The 17,165-nt window shown below is 37.4% G+C and overlaps 1 protein-coding gene and 1 long non-coding RNA gene across 5 annotated transcripts in view; one reads left to right on the top strand and one right to left on the bottom strand.

The window, feature by feature from the left end:
• Positions 1–7,540: 7,540 nt before the first annotated feature.
• CCNG1 (cyclin G1) lies at positions 7,541–15,308 on the bottom strand. 4 transcript variants are annotated; one of them, XR_008548127.2, is made up of 8 exons: positions 14,772–15,308; positions 13,048–13,311; positions 11,231–11,484; positions 10,597–10,675; positions 10,418–10,516; positions 9,823–10,191; positions 8,641–8,892; positions 7,541–8,223 (listed from the first exon to the last, which is right to left on the bottom strand). XR_008548127.2 is itself a non-coding variant. In XM_054684763.2 (8 exons), exons 2-8 carry the CDS (start codon positions 13,309–13,311, stop codon positions 8,826–8,828), a joined length of 909 nt encoding a protein of 302 aa, XP_054540738.1. In that variant the 5' UTR covers positions 14,772–15,308; the 3' UTR covers positions 7,546–8,825. The 4 variants fall into 4 exon arrangements, 1 of the variants encoding a protein (XP_054540738.1); XR_001718025.4 differs by having other exon boundaries at positions 9,997–10,191; XM_054684763.2 differs by having other exon boundaries at positions 7,546–8,892; positions 9,997–10,017; positions 10,067–10,191.
• Positions 15,230–17,165, top strand: part of LOC104006625 (uncharacterized) — a 645,150-nt gene continuing 643,214 nt past the window's right edge. The window contains exon 1 of the long non-coding RNA XR_010157400.1: positions 15,230–15,391. This is a non-coding gene — a long non-coding RNA (uncharacterized LOC104006625). The remainder of the gene's footprint in view (positions 15,392–17,165) is intronic.

Raw genomic sequence — 17,165 nt, 5'->3', positions numbered from 1 at the left:
CTGATGGTGTTTCTTAGATGACTGATTAAGGTAGTGTCTGCCAGACTTCTCCACTGTAGTTATTTTTATAATTATTTCTTGAGAAGATAGTTGCAAAATACTACCTTGTTTCTCATCAGACTTTAAATTTATCGTATCTCTATAAACTCATTATTTTCTATTTTATTCAGCAGGTTAAAAAACCTATTATCATTACATTGATGCTCAAAATTATTGTACATTTGGCTGGTAGAAGTCCATTCTGGGTGGCCTCTGTCCTTCTGACACATTCCCATCATTATTCAATGAATTTGTTACTCTCTGGCATAAGATATACCAGGCTTCTCATGCTGTCCTCAACCTAACCCAAGAATCAGCCATTTTTCCGTAGAGCCTGGGTTCTCTTTAGTGAGTAATATTTAAAAGCTAAGATCTGTGCTAGTGTGCAATTGCCATTGGTGTGTATATATAATGCATGTCTTTACATCTATATTTCTGCATCTATGTATATTGAAAACCATGAATTCACATATAAATTCTGATCCCATGGGCTTCATTTTCATTTTTTCCTTCTCCATATTTATAACCCTTTTCAGTACCAGTGAGAAACCTGATTCCTATTTGATTATTTGTGGGGTTTTTTTTTTTTTGAGGTGGAGTTTCACTCTTGTTGCCCAGACTGGAGTGCAGTCGCGCGATCTCGGCTTACTGCAACCTCCGCCTCCTGGGTTCAAGCGATTCTCCTGCCTCAGCCTCCCGAGTAGCTGGGATTACAGGCATGCGCTGCCACACCTGGCTAATTTATAATTTTTAGTAGAGACGGGGTTTCTCCATGTTGGTCAGGCTGGTCTCGAACTCCGGACATCAGGTGATCCGCCCGCCTGGGCCTCCCAAATTGCTGGGATTACAGGTGTGAGCCACTGCGCCTGGCCTGATTGTCTGTTGTAGGACATCTCCCCACATGAATGTCTTCCTCACCCTGCTTAGGCTTCGCATCCTATGCTGAGCAGGAATGTCCTCCTCATCCTGCCTGGACCCTAATACCTCACTCCAGGCCATGGCAGTCCTTTCACCCTGTGATTCCTATCTTGCTCATTTTAGGAATGAATTGTCGGGGGAAGAGGCTATTTTTCTTTTAATTTTATTCTCTTTGACATTTAACAAAATTTTTTGAGTAAAGTAAAATTAACTTTTTTGGTGTATGGTTTGGTGAATTTTAAGTATAGATATGTGTAAACACCTCCACAGTCAGAGTATTGAAGAGTTCAATCACCGTAAAAACTCTCGTGCTCTCTTTGTACTCTACACACCCTACTCCCAGCCCCTAAACCTTGGAAACCACTGATCTAATCCCCATCTCCATATTTTTGTCTTCAAGCATGTTATAAATGGGATCATATATAATTAAGAAAAACGCTTTATTGTAACAACATACATTTCACCCATTTAAAGTGTGTAATTCAGTAGCTTTTAGTATATACACAGATAAATGCAACCATTCCAATAATCAATTTTAGAATGTTTTTATCACCTCAGATAGAAACCTTGTATAGTTTAGCTTTTATCCTTCTCCCGTCATCCCCCGCCATCCATACTACCTCTTTTCATCTCATAGATTTCCTTATTTTGGACATTTCATGTACATGGAATCATAATACGTGGTCTTTGGTTACTGGCTTCCTTCACTTTACATGTCTTAAGAGGTTCATCTATATTCTAGCATGTATCAGCACATTCATTAGTATGTCTGAAAATACTTCATTGTATGGCTGTATCACTTTGTTTATACATTTGTAAGTTGGACATTTTGGGTATTTCCACCCTTTGGCTGTCCTGACTAAAGCTGCTATAAACGTGTACAAGTCTTTATGTGCATATGTGTTTTCATTTCTTACCTAGGAGTAGAATTTTTAGGTTATATGATAACTATGTTAATCATTTGAGGAGCTGTCATTGTTTCCCAAAGCAGCTACATCTTTTTACTTTCCCACCAGCAGTGTATGCAGGTTCCAGTTTCTCTGCATCCTTGCCAATACTTGTTTACCTGACATTTTGATTTTAGTCATTCTAGTGGATATGAAATGGGATCTCTATCTAGTTTTGGTTTGCTATTCTCTGATGACTATGTTGAGCATTCTTTCTTGTGCTTATTGGCTATTTGTGTATCTTCCTTAAAGCAGTGTTTATTCAAATTCTTTACCCATTTTTTTAGTTGTCTTATTGGGTAGTAAGAGTCTTTATATATTCTGGGTACAAGTCTATTACCAGGTATATGATTTGTAATTTCTTCTATTCTCTTTTTACTTTGTTGATAGTGTCTTTTGAAGCACAGACTTAATTTTGATGAAGTCTTATCCATCATGCCATTGGTGGATCATGTTTTTGGTGTCATGTCTAGGAACCTTAACCCCAGGTCATGAGGAATTTTTCTTTTTTCTTTTTTTGACTCACATTCTCACTCTGTCACCCAGGCTGGAGTGCAGTGGCACAATCTCCACTCACTGCAACCTCTGCCTGCTGGGTTCAAGTGATTCTTGTGCTTCAGCCTCCCAAGTAGCTGGGACTACAGGTGTGCACCACCACTCCCAGCCCATTTTATTTTTTATTTTTAGTAGAGTTGGGATTTCACCATATAGGCTAGGCTGGTCTTGAACTGACCTCAAGGGATCTGCCCGCCTCAGCCTCCGAAGTGCTGGGATTACAGGCATGAGCCACCATGCCCGGCCTATGGATTTTTTTCTTCTAAAAATTTTATAAATTTAGTTCTACATTTAGATCCGTGATCCATTTTAGATTAATTTTTGTATAAGCTGTGAAATTTAGGTAGGTTTATTTTTTTGCATATGGATGTTCAGTTGTTTTAAAATCATCTGTTGAAAAACTGTCCATTCCCCATTGAGTTGTCTTTTCACCTTTGTCAGAAATCAATTGCTATTTATGTGAGTCTGGTTTTGGACTTTATTCCATTGATCTATGTGTTTATCCTTTCATAAATACCAGATTGCCTTGATTATCACAGCTTTATAGTAAGTCTTAAAACTGGGCAGCATGATTCCTTCAAAATTTTTTTGAAATCTTTTTCAAAATTGTTTTGGCTAATTTAGTTTCTTTGCCTTCCATATGAATTTTAGAATTAGCTACTCTGTATCTACAAAAAATCCTACTGGGGTTTTGAATGCAATTTTGTGTCTTCCAATCCATGAACATGAGGTATCTATTTAGGACCTCTTTGATTTCAGTTATCAGCATTTTATGTCATTTTTCAGCATATATTCCACAGTGTTCATTTTGGGGGAACTATTGTTAAGTTGTATTATTTTTGAAACATGGGTTTCCAATTGCACATTGCTAGTATGTACAAATGTGTTTTATTTTTGTTTGTTGACCTTGTATCCTGTGACCTTGCTAAACTTCATTAGTTTTGGGAGTTATTTTGTTGTTAACTCATTAAGTTTTCTACATAAACTACGAATAGAAACAGTTTTATTTTATTCTTTTTAGTCTATGATTTTTCTTGCCTGATTTTGTTGTTAACTCATTAAGTTTTCTACATAAACTATGAATAGGAAGTTTTATTTTATTCTTTTTAGTCTATGATTTTTCTTGCCTTTGATTTTTCTTGCCTGATTGCAGTGGCCAGAACAATAACATGGAGAAAGTGGCCATCTCAGTCTTATTCTGGATCTTAGGATTTTGAAAGCATTGTTTTTGACCATTATGTATGCAAGCTGTAGGCTTTTCTTAAATTCCCTTTGTCATGTTGAGCAAGTTCCCATCTATTAATTTGTTGTTAGCAGAGTTTCATGAGTGGATGCTGAATTTTCTATGCTCTTTCTGTATCAGTTTGGTCATTCTTTTTCTTTAGACTGTTAAAATCATGGATTTTACTGATTGATTCCAGAATTTTGAAACAGCTTATATTTCCTCCCAACCCCAAACTTGGTCATGGTACATTATTCAGCTTATGTATCTAGATTTTTATTTTTTGAGGATTTTTATGTCTGTGTTCATTTTGGATATTGCGCAATTGTTTTTGTTTGTTTTTTCCTTGTATTATCTTTATCTTGGTATGGTATCATGTTAATTCTGGTCTTGTAAAATGAATTGCAAAGTGATTATTCTTTCTGGAAGAGATTTGTAGAATTTGTTATATCTTTAAATGTTTTATGAATTTGCTAGTAAGGTTTTAAACAATGGTTCAATTTTTAAAAATAGAGAATTTATTGAGGTTTATTTAAGTTTTGGTACTGTATGCCTTTCAAGGAATTGGTTCATCTAATCCTGTGCATAGAGTTGTTCATGGTATTTTCTTTGTGTCGTTCTAATGAGGATCTATACTGTTATCTTTTCTTTGATTCCTAAGATTGGCAGCTTCTCTTTTTTTGTCAATTTTGCCAGAGGTTTATCAATTTTACTGCTCTTTTCAAAAATTAGTTTTTTGATTGTTTTCTGTTAATTTGTTTACAATTGCATTTATTTTCTGCCTCTTTTTTTTTTTTTCTTCTTTCTGCTTGCTTTAGGTTTAGTTTGGGCTTCTTTTTTTTGTAGACAGGTCTCACTTCATCACCCAGACTGGAGTAGTGTTATGATCATAGCTCACTGCAGCCTCAAACTCATGGGGTCATGATCCTCCTACCTCAGCCTTCTGAGTGGCTGGGACTATAGTGGTGTGCCACCACACCCAGTTAGATTTTCCTACTTTCTTAAAGTGGGAGCTTAGAGTATTAATTTGAGAACTTTTTCTTGTTTAGTAAAAAGCAGTCGATTGTTATAAATTGCAGCACCAGCATGGCTGCATTCCAAGCACGGTGATATTTTCATTTATTTTAAGACTTCCCTGTAGTATCATGAATTATTTAGAAATGTGTTGTTTAATTTCCAAGTGTTTGGAGATTTTCTTGCTGTTACTGATTTCTAGATTATGGTCAAAAAACATACTTTATATGATTTCATCTCTTTTAAATTTGTTAAGGTTTAAGACCCATGATATGGTTTATCTTGGTGAGTGTTCCATGTGTACTTGAAAAGAATGCTTATTCTGCTGTTTTAGGTAGAAGGGTTTTATGTCAATTAAATCTAGCTGGTTATTAGTATTATTCCATTTTTCTACATCTTTGCTAATTTTCTGTTAATTCTATGTACTACTGAGAGAGGAATGTTTAAGTTTCCAACTGTAAATGAAGATTTGTCCAGTCCTCCTTTTAATGCTACCACTTTTTGCTTCATGTTTTTTTTTTTTTTTTTTTTTTTTTTTTTTTTTGAGTCTTACCCTGTCACTCAGGCTGGAGCATAGCAACTCTGTCATGCTTCACTGCAGCCTCAAACTCCTGGGCTCAGACAGTCTTCCCACCTCAGGCTCCTCAGTACCTAGGACTACAGATGTATATCACTATGCCTAGCTAATTTTTAATTTTTTGTAGAGATAGGGTCTCCCTATGTTGAGTAGGCTGGTCTTGAACTCTTGGCCTCAAGCAATCCTCCCACCTTGGCTTCCCAAAGCATTGGAATTACAGGAATGAATGAGTCTCTGCACCTGGTCTCTTCATGTATTTTTAAGATCTGATAATAAGTGCTTACACTTTTAGCACTGTCTTGGTGAATTTTATCATTATATAATGTCCCTAATTATCCTTGGCAATTTTGGTTGTTCCTAACTCTACTTTAATGAATATAAAAATGGCTTTTTAATTTATTTTTTGAGACAAGAGCCTCACTCTGTTGCCCAGGTTGGAGAGCAGTGGTGTGATCTTGTCTCACTGCCTCATAGGTTCAAGCAATTCTCCTGCCTCAGTCTCTGGAGTAACTGGTACTACAGGCATGCGCCACCACACCCAGCTGATTTTTGTATTTTTAGTAGAGATGGGGTTTCACCATGTTGGCCATGCTGGTCTCGAACTCCTGGCCTCAAGTGATCCGTCCACCTTGGCCTCCCAAAGTGCTGGGATTACAGGTGTGAGCCACTGCGCTCGGCCTTAAAAATTGGCTTATCTTTTAATTCATCTTGACTCATGTTTACTGTTTTTTGGTTTCTGAAAAATAGATTTAATAATAACATATTTTATCAGTTATTAGTATAGAGAAATAAATTGAGTGTTGTTATTATTCTATGATCATGATTACAGCACAGAAGTTAATGTGGCCAGCATATAGTTTTGATTAAAAATTATACAAGCAATTTCACTTGAGTCCAATTAATCTTCTATTTTGAGAGGTAATGTATAGAGTGGTTAAGAGCACAGCCTCTGGAGTCAGAACTGCCTGGCTTTGAATCCTACCTCCAAGTACCAGGTATAGACCAGGGGCAAATCATTAGGTTCTCTCTCTTTCATTTGCAAATTGGGATAATGTCATTCAGTTGAGAGGATTTTAATGAGATGATTCATAGTACCAGAGAGTAAAAATTATCACTGCCAGCCACAAATGTTAAATCAAAAATATAAATTTTTAGATAGGATGTCTCATAATTGTAAATATTTACAAGGTTCATATACTTTTTTAAAAAATACTATGAAACATTATTAAATAAGTCTAAGGCAAGTCAATTATAAAAGGAGGCTTCTTTTATGAACAACTTTTCTTTCATCAGTAACTCCTTGCAGTGTCTACTTTACAGGATGTTAGTTTGAACATGAACTGTTCAAAATCATATTAATTAATTCAATTCCAGTAATAATTACAATTGATCCAAGCAGGCTAACATAACACATGGTGGTTACCTGGCATTAGCAACCACGCTGCTGAAGTGCTGTTTAATTAGGTAAGAAGGCTGGCACAAAACTTCAAGTGGGCTGAAACTAAAAGTAAATATGTATTAAGGATAGCATCCGTAGCAGTGATGAATCTAAGTGATAAAAGGGATTAATAATGCATAAACACCAACTTTTAATACACATTAAACAATTATTTGTCATCATTCTATGTCTATTAAAAAAACATTAGAGGCTAGGCACGGTGGCTTATGCCTGTAATCTCAGCACTTTGGGAGAACGAGGTGGGCAGATCACTTGAGCCCAAGAGTTTGAGATCCGCCTGGGCAACACAGTGACAACACTGCCTCTACAAAAAAAAAAAAAAAAAAAAAAAAATTAGCTGGGTGCGGTGGCATGTGCCTATAATCCTAGCTATTTCGGAAGCTGAGGTGGGAGGATCTCTTGAGCCTGGGCTGCCAAGGCTGCAATGAGCCAAGATCGCGCCACTGCACTCCAGCCTGGGTGACAAGAGTGACCCTGTCTCAGAAAAAACAAAAAGTAAAGTGTCAGCTAATAGTCATACTATTAATAGGGATTTTATTGTTTCTGGTACTATGCATCTAACTTTAGTACTAAATTTAAATATACTGAGTAGAGAGAGCTTTTTATAATGTTTCAGAAAAAACAAAACAAAGTAGTGTCAGCTAATAGTCATATTATTAATAGGGATTTTATTGTTTCTGGTACTATGCATCTAACTTTAGTACTAAATTTAAATATACTGAGTAGAGAGAGCTTTTTATAATGTTCTGTTACCACATTGCTAAAAGAGTTAATTAAATCAGAGGAGAAAAAAGCCACCCAGCAAAGGATTGAATTTCATTAACTTTATTGAAAGGTATATCCCTTAGTACTAAAACATAATGGTAGTTGGTTAGTTTACCTCTGCCAACTCAAAATTAACAATGATGTACTCAAAATATTGAAATTTATCAGCCTTTTGGGAAAACTAAAAAGTTACCCATAAAACATGGTTTACAAAAGTTAAGAATAAGACATACTGTGGTTCTTTGGTTTTTCATTGTGTATTGATCCATAACGTGATGTCAAATTGGATATAGCCATCATGGATAGACTCAGGCTATACATTGCACTGAGTAACTGTTTACAACACTTTAACACTGTACTTCTTACATTCACTAACTGACATGGAGGATCCTAAACACTACCTCAGCAGCTTCATTCATAGTTATGAAGGTGTCTACTTGCTTTTCTTAAGATTTTTGTTTTGGCACAGTAAGGGCATCAGTGGAAGTATATTCTCTATTTATAAAATTGCCATCACTTCTAACTTAAAAACAGTCTGTAATAGAAAAAACTTCTGGAGTGTTCAATCTAGTCTGAACTTACCTTAGTGTGGGAAAGCAAGTTTTCGAAGTGATAATTTATTTTGAGTTACTAATACAATAGAAACTAGTTTTCTTGATGGGATTCAGTTTGAGGCAGTAGGTTCTGTATAAAAATTTTTATCGTAGATACAAATGTCACCTGTTTTCTAGAAAAAATATTAAAAGATAACTTAATGAATATGCCAAACTTTATAGGTCTGTATTTTTCTTTATATAAAATGCCCTCAAATTTAAATGTAATTCCCATATAGCAATAAAGTCCACATCTCTAGATTACCTATTACTTGCATTATGGGGTGTGTTTATACTGCCTAGAATGTTAACCCTTATTATGCCTTAAAAGTACATTTGTGAAATGTTGCTTTTGACATAAACCTCATAACTTAAAATTTAATATTTAAGTAGGAGTAGGATTAGAATAATGAGAGTGATTGAAGCTGTGGGAAGACTGATAGTTGATAGTATTAGTGTGACTCCTCCAATAGCATTTTCAATACCACCTAAATATATTGATCCAATATCTAATGTTAGATCAATGATAGAAATGAAGATTCACAGTTTACCTTCTCAGGCTTGTCATTAGCATTTCACATTTAGGTTTTTAGCTTTGATTTGAATGCTTCACAGATGAATTCAAATCTAAACATAATTCCACTACAGCATAATATTAGGCAGTTTTCCCAAGTCTGAGACCATCATGCTTATCTCGTGATGTTTTGAGGCTTCATAGCTTAAATCCATTGTAACATTATGGAATCCATAGAACAAGGTTGTGGAGAAAGGCTTCAGAGAAGTTTTTTGGTGCTGTAATAATCCTATTTAAATAAAGAAAACAAACGAAATCCAACTTAACAGAAGCCAGTCTGCCTAAATACTACTAAGAAAATTGAAATGTTCATATCTAATATTCATAATCACATGTAGATGTATTAAATGTTAACATTTAGTTTTGAGTAGAATAAATCATCACTGAGTTAGGAAATTTATATGGCAAGAATGTATATCACATATGCAGAAAGCAAGTTTACATTTTTTATGCATATAACTACTTTGCAGTAGTCCAGCTGCTATAGCGATGATAGGTTACTATAGTGTTGACACACTCTGGCAGTTTCCAGATACCCAATGTAGAGACCATCTATCATATCCTACTTTTTTTCTTTTTTTCTTTTTTTTTGTGGCGGAGTCTTGCTCTGTCGCCCAGGCTGGAGTGCAGTGGCGCGATCTCAGCTCACTGCAAACTCCGCCTCCTGGGTTCCCGCCATTCTCCTGCCTCAGCCTCCCAAGTAGCTGGGACTACAGGCGCCCGCCACCGTGCCTGGCTAAATTTTTTTGTATTTTTTAGTAGAGACGGGGTTTCATCGTGTTAGCCAGGATGGTCTCGATCTCCTGACCTCGTGATCCGCCCGCCTTGGCCTCCCAAAGTGCTGGGATTACAGGCGTGAGCCACTGCATCCGGCCTACTTTTTTTCTTTTAAGTACAATATCCAAGTTCATATTGATTTTGCTTATAAGCTAACAGTCTCAAATTAGTTCATACTTGGTTCAGACTTTTGGTGCTGTTGTCCTGCTCAGCTTATGTAATTTTAAATCAGTCAGATACATACAGCAAGATCATGTGCAATTAAAAAAAAGCATGATTTTAGTGCTACAAGGAGGATGCTGTTCTCTAAGCTGAAAATTTAATGAAATGGCTAACGTATGTATCAGAGGTTGGATAATTCCTTACTCCTAAGATGTTGTACCTTGTATATAGTAAAGGCCTTCAAATATTAGCTGACTAGATCAGTGATGTCATCTCCCCCTTTACTATTCCAGCTCCATTTTGTTTATTTTGAAGATAATTACTCTTCTTTAGTTGAAAATTATGGCAGTGGAAAATGTTCTCTATCTGGAGAATAATAACGGACCAAATTTACCAGTTAAGGGACCATTTCAGGAATTGTTGGAAGGTGAGTTATTCTGTAGTAGCTATGCTTCAATTGCCGTGCAGTACGCCCAGAAACAATCCATTTCAACTTCTGAACATTTGGTTTGGAACACTTATTTGATGAATATTCTGTTAAACACTTGGATACAAGCTCTTGCCAGAAGGTCAGATCTCTGCCATTTATCTGTACATAAATTTTAAAAAATTATTACTCAAAGTAAGTCCCACCTTATTTAACTACATTAATAAATGCAATCCTATGAACATGTGTCTTTGCTCATTAAAAACATTTGAGGATAGCTACTTAAGTTTCAAATAAACATATGACATCTCATTTTACTTCAGGAGACAGAAGGGGTTTAGTTTCTTTTACAGCTGTTAATAGGATTTAGGCTATGTCCTTGACATACCTTGGAATGTTTCTGAAGACATTCTATTCCTTCTGTTAACTCTACACACTTCTGTGCTTGGATCTCTAATGCAATGATAGACAATGCCAACACAGAAGGCTAAAAGAGATAAATTTAAAGTAAATGCCAAATATAAAAACAGATCATATCAATAGGCATAATCTTTATAAAATATTTACCTTTGCTTTAGAAAATATGATCCTGCAATGACATGCCTTCAGTTGAGCTTCTAGTCTTTCAAAATTAATGCTATTTCTCCTTTAAAAAGAAAATGGTATTACTTTTATTAGGTAATACTACATCTAGTCAAAAGATGTTTTTAGAAAAACATTGAAGTCAATTTTTAAAGTAAAGCTTATGCACACTTATCATAGCAAGTGAACTATTGAAAGGAATTCCCCTTCCATCAGAGATACTAACTTCTAAAGGCACCATATGGGAGTTTTAGATGATTTGGGCCAAAAAATTAAAATGAATAGTACTATGCCACAAATATCAAGATTTATTTTCTTTTAGTTTTAATAAATATTTCAACATCCACTGAAGGTCCTTTTTTTCCATAAATTTGTGTTAGATGCTTTCCTACTAGGTTCTATAAAGTCAAAATGTACTTTAATCCCAAGAATTAGCTTTAATGAAGCTATTGACAATGGAACATTTTCTCACTTATGATGGACATTAAAGTTCAAGGAGCCACAGCTGTCATTTCACTTATTTTTATTAGAATTCTGTGAGGATACTGATTTTATGCAATATCCATACAATACCATTCTGATTTCCAAATCTCTCTTGTTCAAAACAAAGGTCACTTACCTTTCAAGTGGCAAGTTCTCTTGAAGGAGTGAATAATACAGTTGCAGAAATTGAAAGGCAGTAGTAGCTTTGACTTTCCAACACACTTTCTCCAATACAATCTTTTCCATTCTCATCAAGTCTGAAACCGTAAACCTGTATTGACTTATTCGGATCAAGTCAGTTGCCAATGGGACATTCCTTTCCTCTTCTATTGATTTTACAGCCAAATAAAAGCAGCTCAGTCCAACACACCCAAGGTGCTTGGGCTGTACCTAAAAAATCAAAAACAAAACCAGTAAGGCCATGACTCTACCTTATTTCAATTAAAACATAAAGGATAATCTAGAACTCCAACCCAACATTTTGAAAATGTATATTTGAGGTTTATTTCTCAGCTGTGATGGACTTAACACAATCCACTCATACCTAAACTATAGCCTGTCAACACTATGGACCCCACTTAGAACCAATTTTTGAGTAACTGGACTGAGTTTCAGTATAATGTTTGGCTCAGCATAGAAAAATTGTGTTTTTATTAATCACTGTAGAACTATAAGTAAACATTGTTCTAGTTTGATCAAATAAGTTAACTAGTCAAAGATATATGAGGACTGAAATACTTTATGGCTTATTTACAAAATAAGCCATTTCTTTGCAGGATGTTGTATTTTTTCCAGGCTCTTGTCTTTGTGGGAACACATATAAAACAGTTTTTAAATACTATGGCATATACTGTCTACTCTGCCTCTAAGAGTTCTATCCACTACTAATCTTTATCATTTAATTTTCTGAATGTCTGCCGTATAAGACACAGTCAAAACTTTATCTAGTTGTTTACTTCCAGCTCACATGAAACTAAGCTTTTACCAGTATTAATATCTCTGTGCTCTCTCTCTTCTTGTAACCTCTTCAGCAGTACACTTATGCCTCTTTAAAGGCATAATGTAGTTATTTTTCTTATTATGACTTGTACATAAGAGCAACGATCTTATTCTCACATAAGACTGAATTATACCTGAGGAACAGCTGTATATTATTCATTTGTGCAACATTTACAGATTCAAAGGTAATGACTACACGTGAAATGTCTAGAGCTTAATTAGTCTGTTGAAGCAAATTTCTTGAACCTTCAACAAATATTGAAGTCCTTTTTTATGATGCACTGTGTTAGATACCAAGGACTAAAATATGAGTTTCCTTCCAATTGTCACATCATCTTATTTTCCTCCAGTGACCATGGGTGTACAGGAAAGGCAGATGCATTTGTAACAGTTAAGCTCTGAAAGTGACATAGTCTTGTTTATCCAGTATAGGAAAATAGTTGCTCCTCCTTCAGACACACTCTCCGCCCTACTGCATGTACACTGAAGCTGGAAATGCCAAGCATAAGCAAGTCTTGACTAGGTCTAAGGCTAAAACATTTACAATTTTATATATGGGTAGTGATTAACAAATATATCTTAATTCTTAGCCACAATGTAGCCTCTAATAAATTTCTGCCACTAATAAATTTGTTTATATCTAAAAATAGTAAATAAATGGACAAATCCAACCTATCAAGAAGGGTTTTTAAAAAACAGCCAATTTTCTTACTAGGAAACTGCAATTTGTTACTTGATATTAGACTATTTTTCATTTCAGAATTTAAGTCTAATACCTGATGTACTACTCTTGATTATGATAAGAAATATTAATGCTGTAGTAGACAAAATTAATGTTTTGGCTACATGCTGAAAAAAAAAAAAAGGTCAAGTTTATGAATACCAGCCAAAAGGTAACAATTCCATCTCCAAAACACACTGAGCAAAATTACGAAAATGTAGCTTCAAACATACCTTCATTTTAGACAGGAATCTGTCCAGTAAATTCACAGCTAGAGAAAATGTCTCTGTGTCGAAGCCAAAGAACTGAGTTAGACTAAGAAGATCTTTTACTTCAAAGTCCCTTAGTCTTGCAGTCATTCTGAGGCCATTATCGTGTGCAGACTCAATTAGTCTCAAACCACAGACCTTTGGCTGACATCTAGACTCCTGTTCCAACAGGGCATTCAGCTGGTGTAGCAGTTTCTGAGAGTCAGTTGTTGTCAGTACCTCTATCATCTATATATAGAAAAAAAAAGACCAGAAAGGAGTGTAAGAGTAGTCCTTCCTGCTTTCCTTGGCCATATTTGCACTGGGCCAAGAAATGATTTATAAGCCTCCCATCCCCCAATGCGGCTAGTGCATCTAAGTCATTGCAAAGTGCCATCTGTTATTTATTTCCCTTCTACAAGTTGGTCACATCCTAAATTGAGTTCCTAGAGGGAAGGAACCATGCTTTTTTTTTTTTTTTTTTTTGAGACGGAGTCTCGCTCTGTTGCCAGGCTGGAGTGCAGTGGCACGATCTTGGCTCACTGCAACCTCCGACTCCCTGGTTCAAGCGATTCTCCTGCCTCAGCCTCCCGAGGAGCTGGGATTACAGGCATGCGCCACCACGCCCAGCTAATTTTTGTATTTTCAGTAGAGACGGGGTTTCACCATGTTGGCCAGGATGGTCTCGGTCTCCTGGCCTTGTGATCTGCCCGCCTCGGCCTTCCAAAGTGCCAGGATTACAGGCGTGAGCCACCGCGCCCGGCCGGAACCATGCTTTTTAGAAAAATAAAATGCAAATCTTCAAGAAATACTCGTTCAAGTTATTCACTGTCAATAGATAACCACGAATAAACACCGTAAGACAGGATACCGAAAGTGAAAAGCAGATGGTAGTTAAGTATTCTGCCACATATTAACAAAATGAACTGTTCAAGTTACTTAATTGTACTTAGTTCCTCATTCATAAAGTAGGGATAAGGTTTATGACCTACCTCACAGATTTATGTGAGTTAAACTGAAATCACGTAAAGAGCTTAGCACATACAGTAGACGCTTAAAAAACACTGAACAATAATAATGAGCTTGAGCTTCTTTCTAGATTTATAAAATGAGGGTAACAATATCTGTCGCTGAATGTGAAGACTGAACAAGATGATTCACCACTTAAAGAGTATAGCACAGTGCTTGGCACACAATACTCAATATTACTTGACTTTTATTGTTGTTAGGAAAGGAAACTTAAAAGGTGACATTAGGAGCACGTATTGGGGCGGGGGGGTGGGGTGGGTTGTTGCTAACCTAGTCTGAAAGATGAACCTGGGAATTCCATTGATTTAAGTGTGCATAACACAACCATGTCCCGGGCACAAGCTAAGCCCTGGATACATGGAAGGTCCCTCCCACACCAACCTAAAGACAGGAAGGCAGGAGGTCTTCAGAGCTAGTCATGTGAGGAACCTCTCACTGCAGGGGTTCCATTCTTCCTCCCCAGGCTAGTCCCTGGGACTGGGTCGGCAGACACTAAAGGCACCTCAGGAGGCCGGATCCGGCTCCGCCCCTCCAGCCTCGGACTAGCCTGGGCTTGTGCTCACAACAGCGGTAGAGTTTAGTGTGGAAAAGGGCGCGGGCCAGACCTACTCCTCGCCCCGCGCCCCCAACCCCGCTCCCCACCCGCACCTGGCGGTCAACTCCCGCGCAGTCCCACTCACCTTGACAGAGACTGCAGCTCCTCAGCGGTAATCACCCTCCCCGGGCCTGCGCACCTCACCCCACGATATCAGATCCGAGAGGCCTACGAGGACAGGGGACTCGTAGGCAAGAGGAGAGAGGCCCGGGGAGGGGGACTGTCCTGGGTGGAGGTCTCCGCAGCGCCGCCGAGACAACTCGGCCCTGATCAGGGTCAGCTCGGAGCCGAAGGGGCCGCGCCTGCCCTGACGAGGAATATATTGGAGGGCGGGGCTTTCTCGCGAGAAGGGGGCATTTTCGCCGCTGATTGGTGTAATTCTTTTGATGGATGGCCTCCGCGATCCGTAAACGGCTGGGCCGTGGAGTGAGAAGTCCGGCCAATCGGCTCACACTTCCCGTTATCTGGCCTCAAATTCCCCGGCCCCCTTCCACGCCCCTACCTCTAAGCGTCTCTCATTGGAGAATTTAACAAAGTGTCTTCATTCAGTAGGGGGCCGAACTAAATACTCTGCAGCAACCCTTGCCTGGGTCAGGTCAATCGGCTGCCAGCCGGATTGGCCAGCGTATCATTCCAGAATGTACTGTTTGTTCTGTGGGGTTTAGGAGTTCTACAGTGGTTCTGCCCCATCTTTCTAAAAATACAGTGAGTAGTTAAAAAAAAAAAAGTCAACCTTTGATTTTTGATTACAGATAAAGAGGTGGTGGAATTTATATGGTGTGGTGGTTTATCAACTTCCAGAGTGCTCTCTTCGTGAACTTTGGAAGTCAGTTGATTCTTGCCTTAGTTTGCTTTTTATACAATTTATCAAATAATGGAGTTGGACTGTGTAATTTCTTGACCCTCTACCAATTTTCTGAATTTGCTTTTAAAGCAAATTTAAAGAGAAAAGTTGGTAAAATTTTTCAGTTGCTTAAAATGAAAGGTATGTGGCAGACTGTTAACAGGAATAATTGTGGTGAGTGTGAATGTCAGTCTATAGACCCGAGTGTAAGGCAGTATTACTCTTTGTATTTACCATAATGAATTTAATCTCTATGAGCCTCTCCTATGCCAGATTAGTGGGAAAATAATTAGCCTGAACTCTTCTTAGACTCTCCTCACTCACTCTCCCAGATCATCACAAGTGAGAAAAGTCCATTAGTAAAAGGGCCTGAAAAACGGTGCACAAGGAGTCAGTTCTAAACTCTTATGAATTACACAGTAGTTGGATGTCTCTGTTCTCATGGCCCCAGTTCGGTCTCTCTTACTTTGAAAAAGTGAAAATCTGAAAGATTTGCTGTCACTCTGCTATTTGCCCTGCCGTGTACTTACCCAAGGCAATGCCACAGAACAAAACTCTGGAAAGGGGGAAAAGGGGTGGGGAGGAAGGGGAAGGAAAAACAAGAGAAAACATCAATACCTCACAATAATACCTTAGCCACATAATCAGGTCAGTTTAAGAAACTGGGGCTCAAATGGGGAAGAGGCCTTTGTTCCTTTTGAAAATAAAAGCTTACCTAGTGAATATAAATTGGCAATTTATAACCTTTAACAAGTGATTTTATTTAAAAATACTTTTTGCTGTAATGTGTGAGTTTATAAATGTAGTTTCTCCTTTTGGCTTTTAGTTCCTATTATTCCTAATTCCTAAAATTAGGAATGTATATGCACAATTTTTAAAAAAATGGCTAAAAAATCATAAAATCTTTATGGCAGGCTGGGCGCAGTGGCCCACACCTATAATCCCAGCACTTTGGGAGGCAGAGGCAGGTGGATTACCTGAGGTCAGGAGTTTGAGACCAACCTGGCCAACATGGTGAAACCCCGTCTCTACTGAAAATACAAAAATTAGCTGGGCATGGTGGCACGTGCCTGTAATCCCAGCTACTCAGGAGGCTGAGGCAGGAGAATCGCTTGAACCTGGGAGGCAGAGGTTGCAGTGAGCCGAGATGGTGCCACTGCACTCCAGCCTGGGCAACAGAGCAAGACTTGGTCTAAAAAAAAAAATTCTTTATAGCAATCAAAAGCATGAATAAATTAACTAATATTTATTGAACACATAGCATAGGCCAGTGGAGAACAAATTAGACTGGTACCCGTCCTTGTAGAACATGTAACCTGTGGGCAATATAAACACATAGACTTTAGAATAAAATAAACTTATATTCATATCCAGGAATAGCTCATAACTTGTTATGTGACTTTCAGCAAGTTATTTAATCACATTTTCTTTTCTCAACAATGAGAAGTAAAAAATACATTATTCATGGGGTTATGAAGAGGATTAAATAATAGAAAGTGCATAAAGAGGTAGTCACTATTCCCAGATCACAGTAGATTTCTTGATAAATGGTAGCCCTTAGTATTAAATTACTATTTCTTTTTAAATATCTTGCTTAAACACACTTTGATGTGTTTTCTCTGTTATCAGACTAGT

This window comes from Pan troglodytes, chromosome 4, assembly GCF_028858775.2.
Source record: "Pan troglodytes isolate AG18354 chromosome 4, NHGRI_mPanTro3-v2.0_pri, whole genome shotgun sequence".
Lineage (NCBI taxonomy): Eukaryota > Metazoa > Chordata > Mammalia > Primates > Hominidae > Pan > Pan troglodytes.
This window is presented reverse-complemented; position numbering and strand designations above follow the sequence as displayed.

Bases quoted from the DNA above. Each gene is read 5' to 3' on its own strand.
- CCNG1 (XM_054684763.2), bottom strand. From the start codon at position 13,311: ATGATAGAGGTACTGACAACAACTGACTCTCAGAAACTGCTACACCAG. The intron at 11,485-13,047 runs GTATGTTTGAAG...TTGATTTTTTAG, and splicing joins GATTCCTGTCTAAAATGAAG to GTACAGCCCAAGCACCTTGG. The intron at 10,517-10,596 runs GTAAATATTTTA...TATCTCTTTTAG, and splicing joins TCATATTTTCTAAAGCAAAG to CCTTCTGTGTTGGCATTGTC.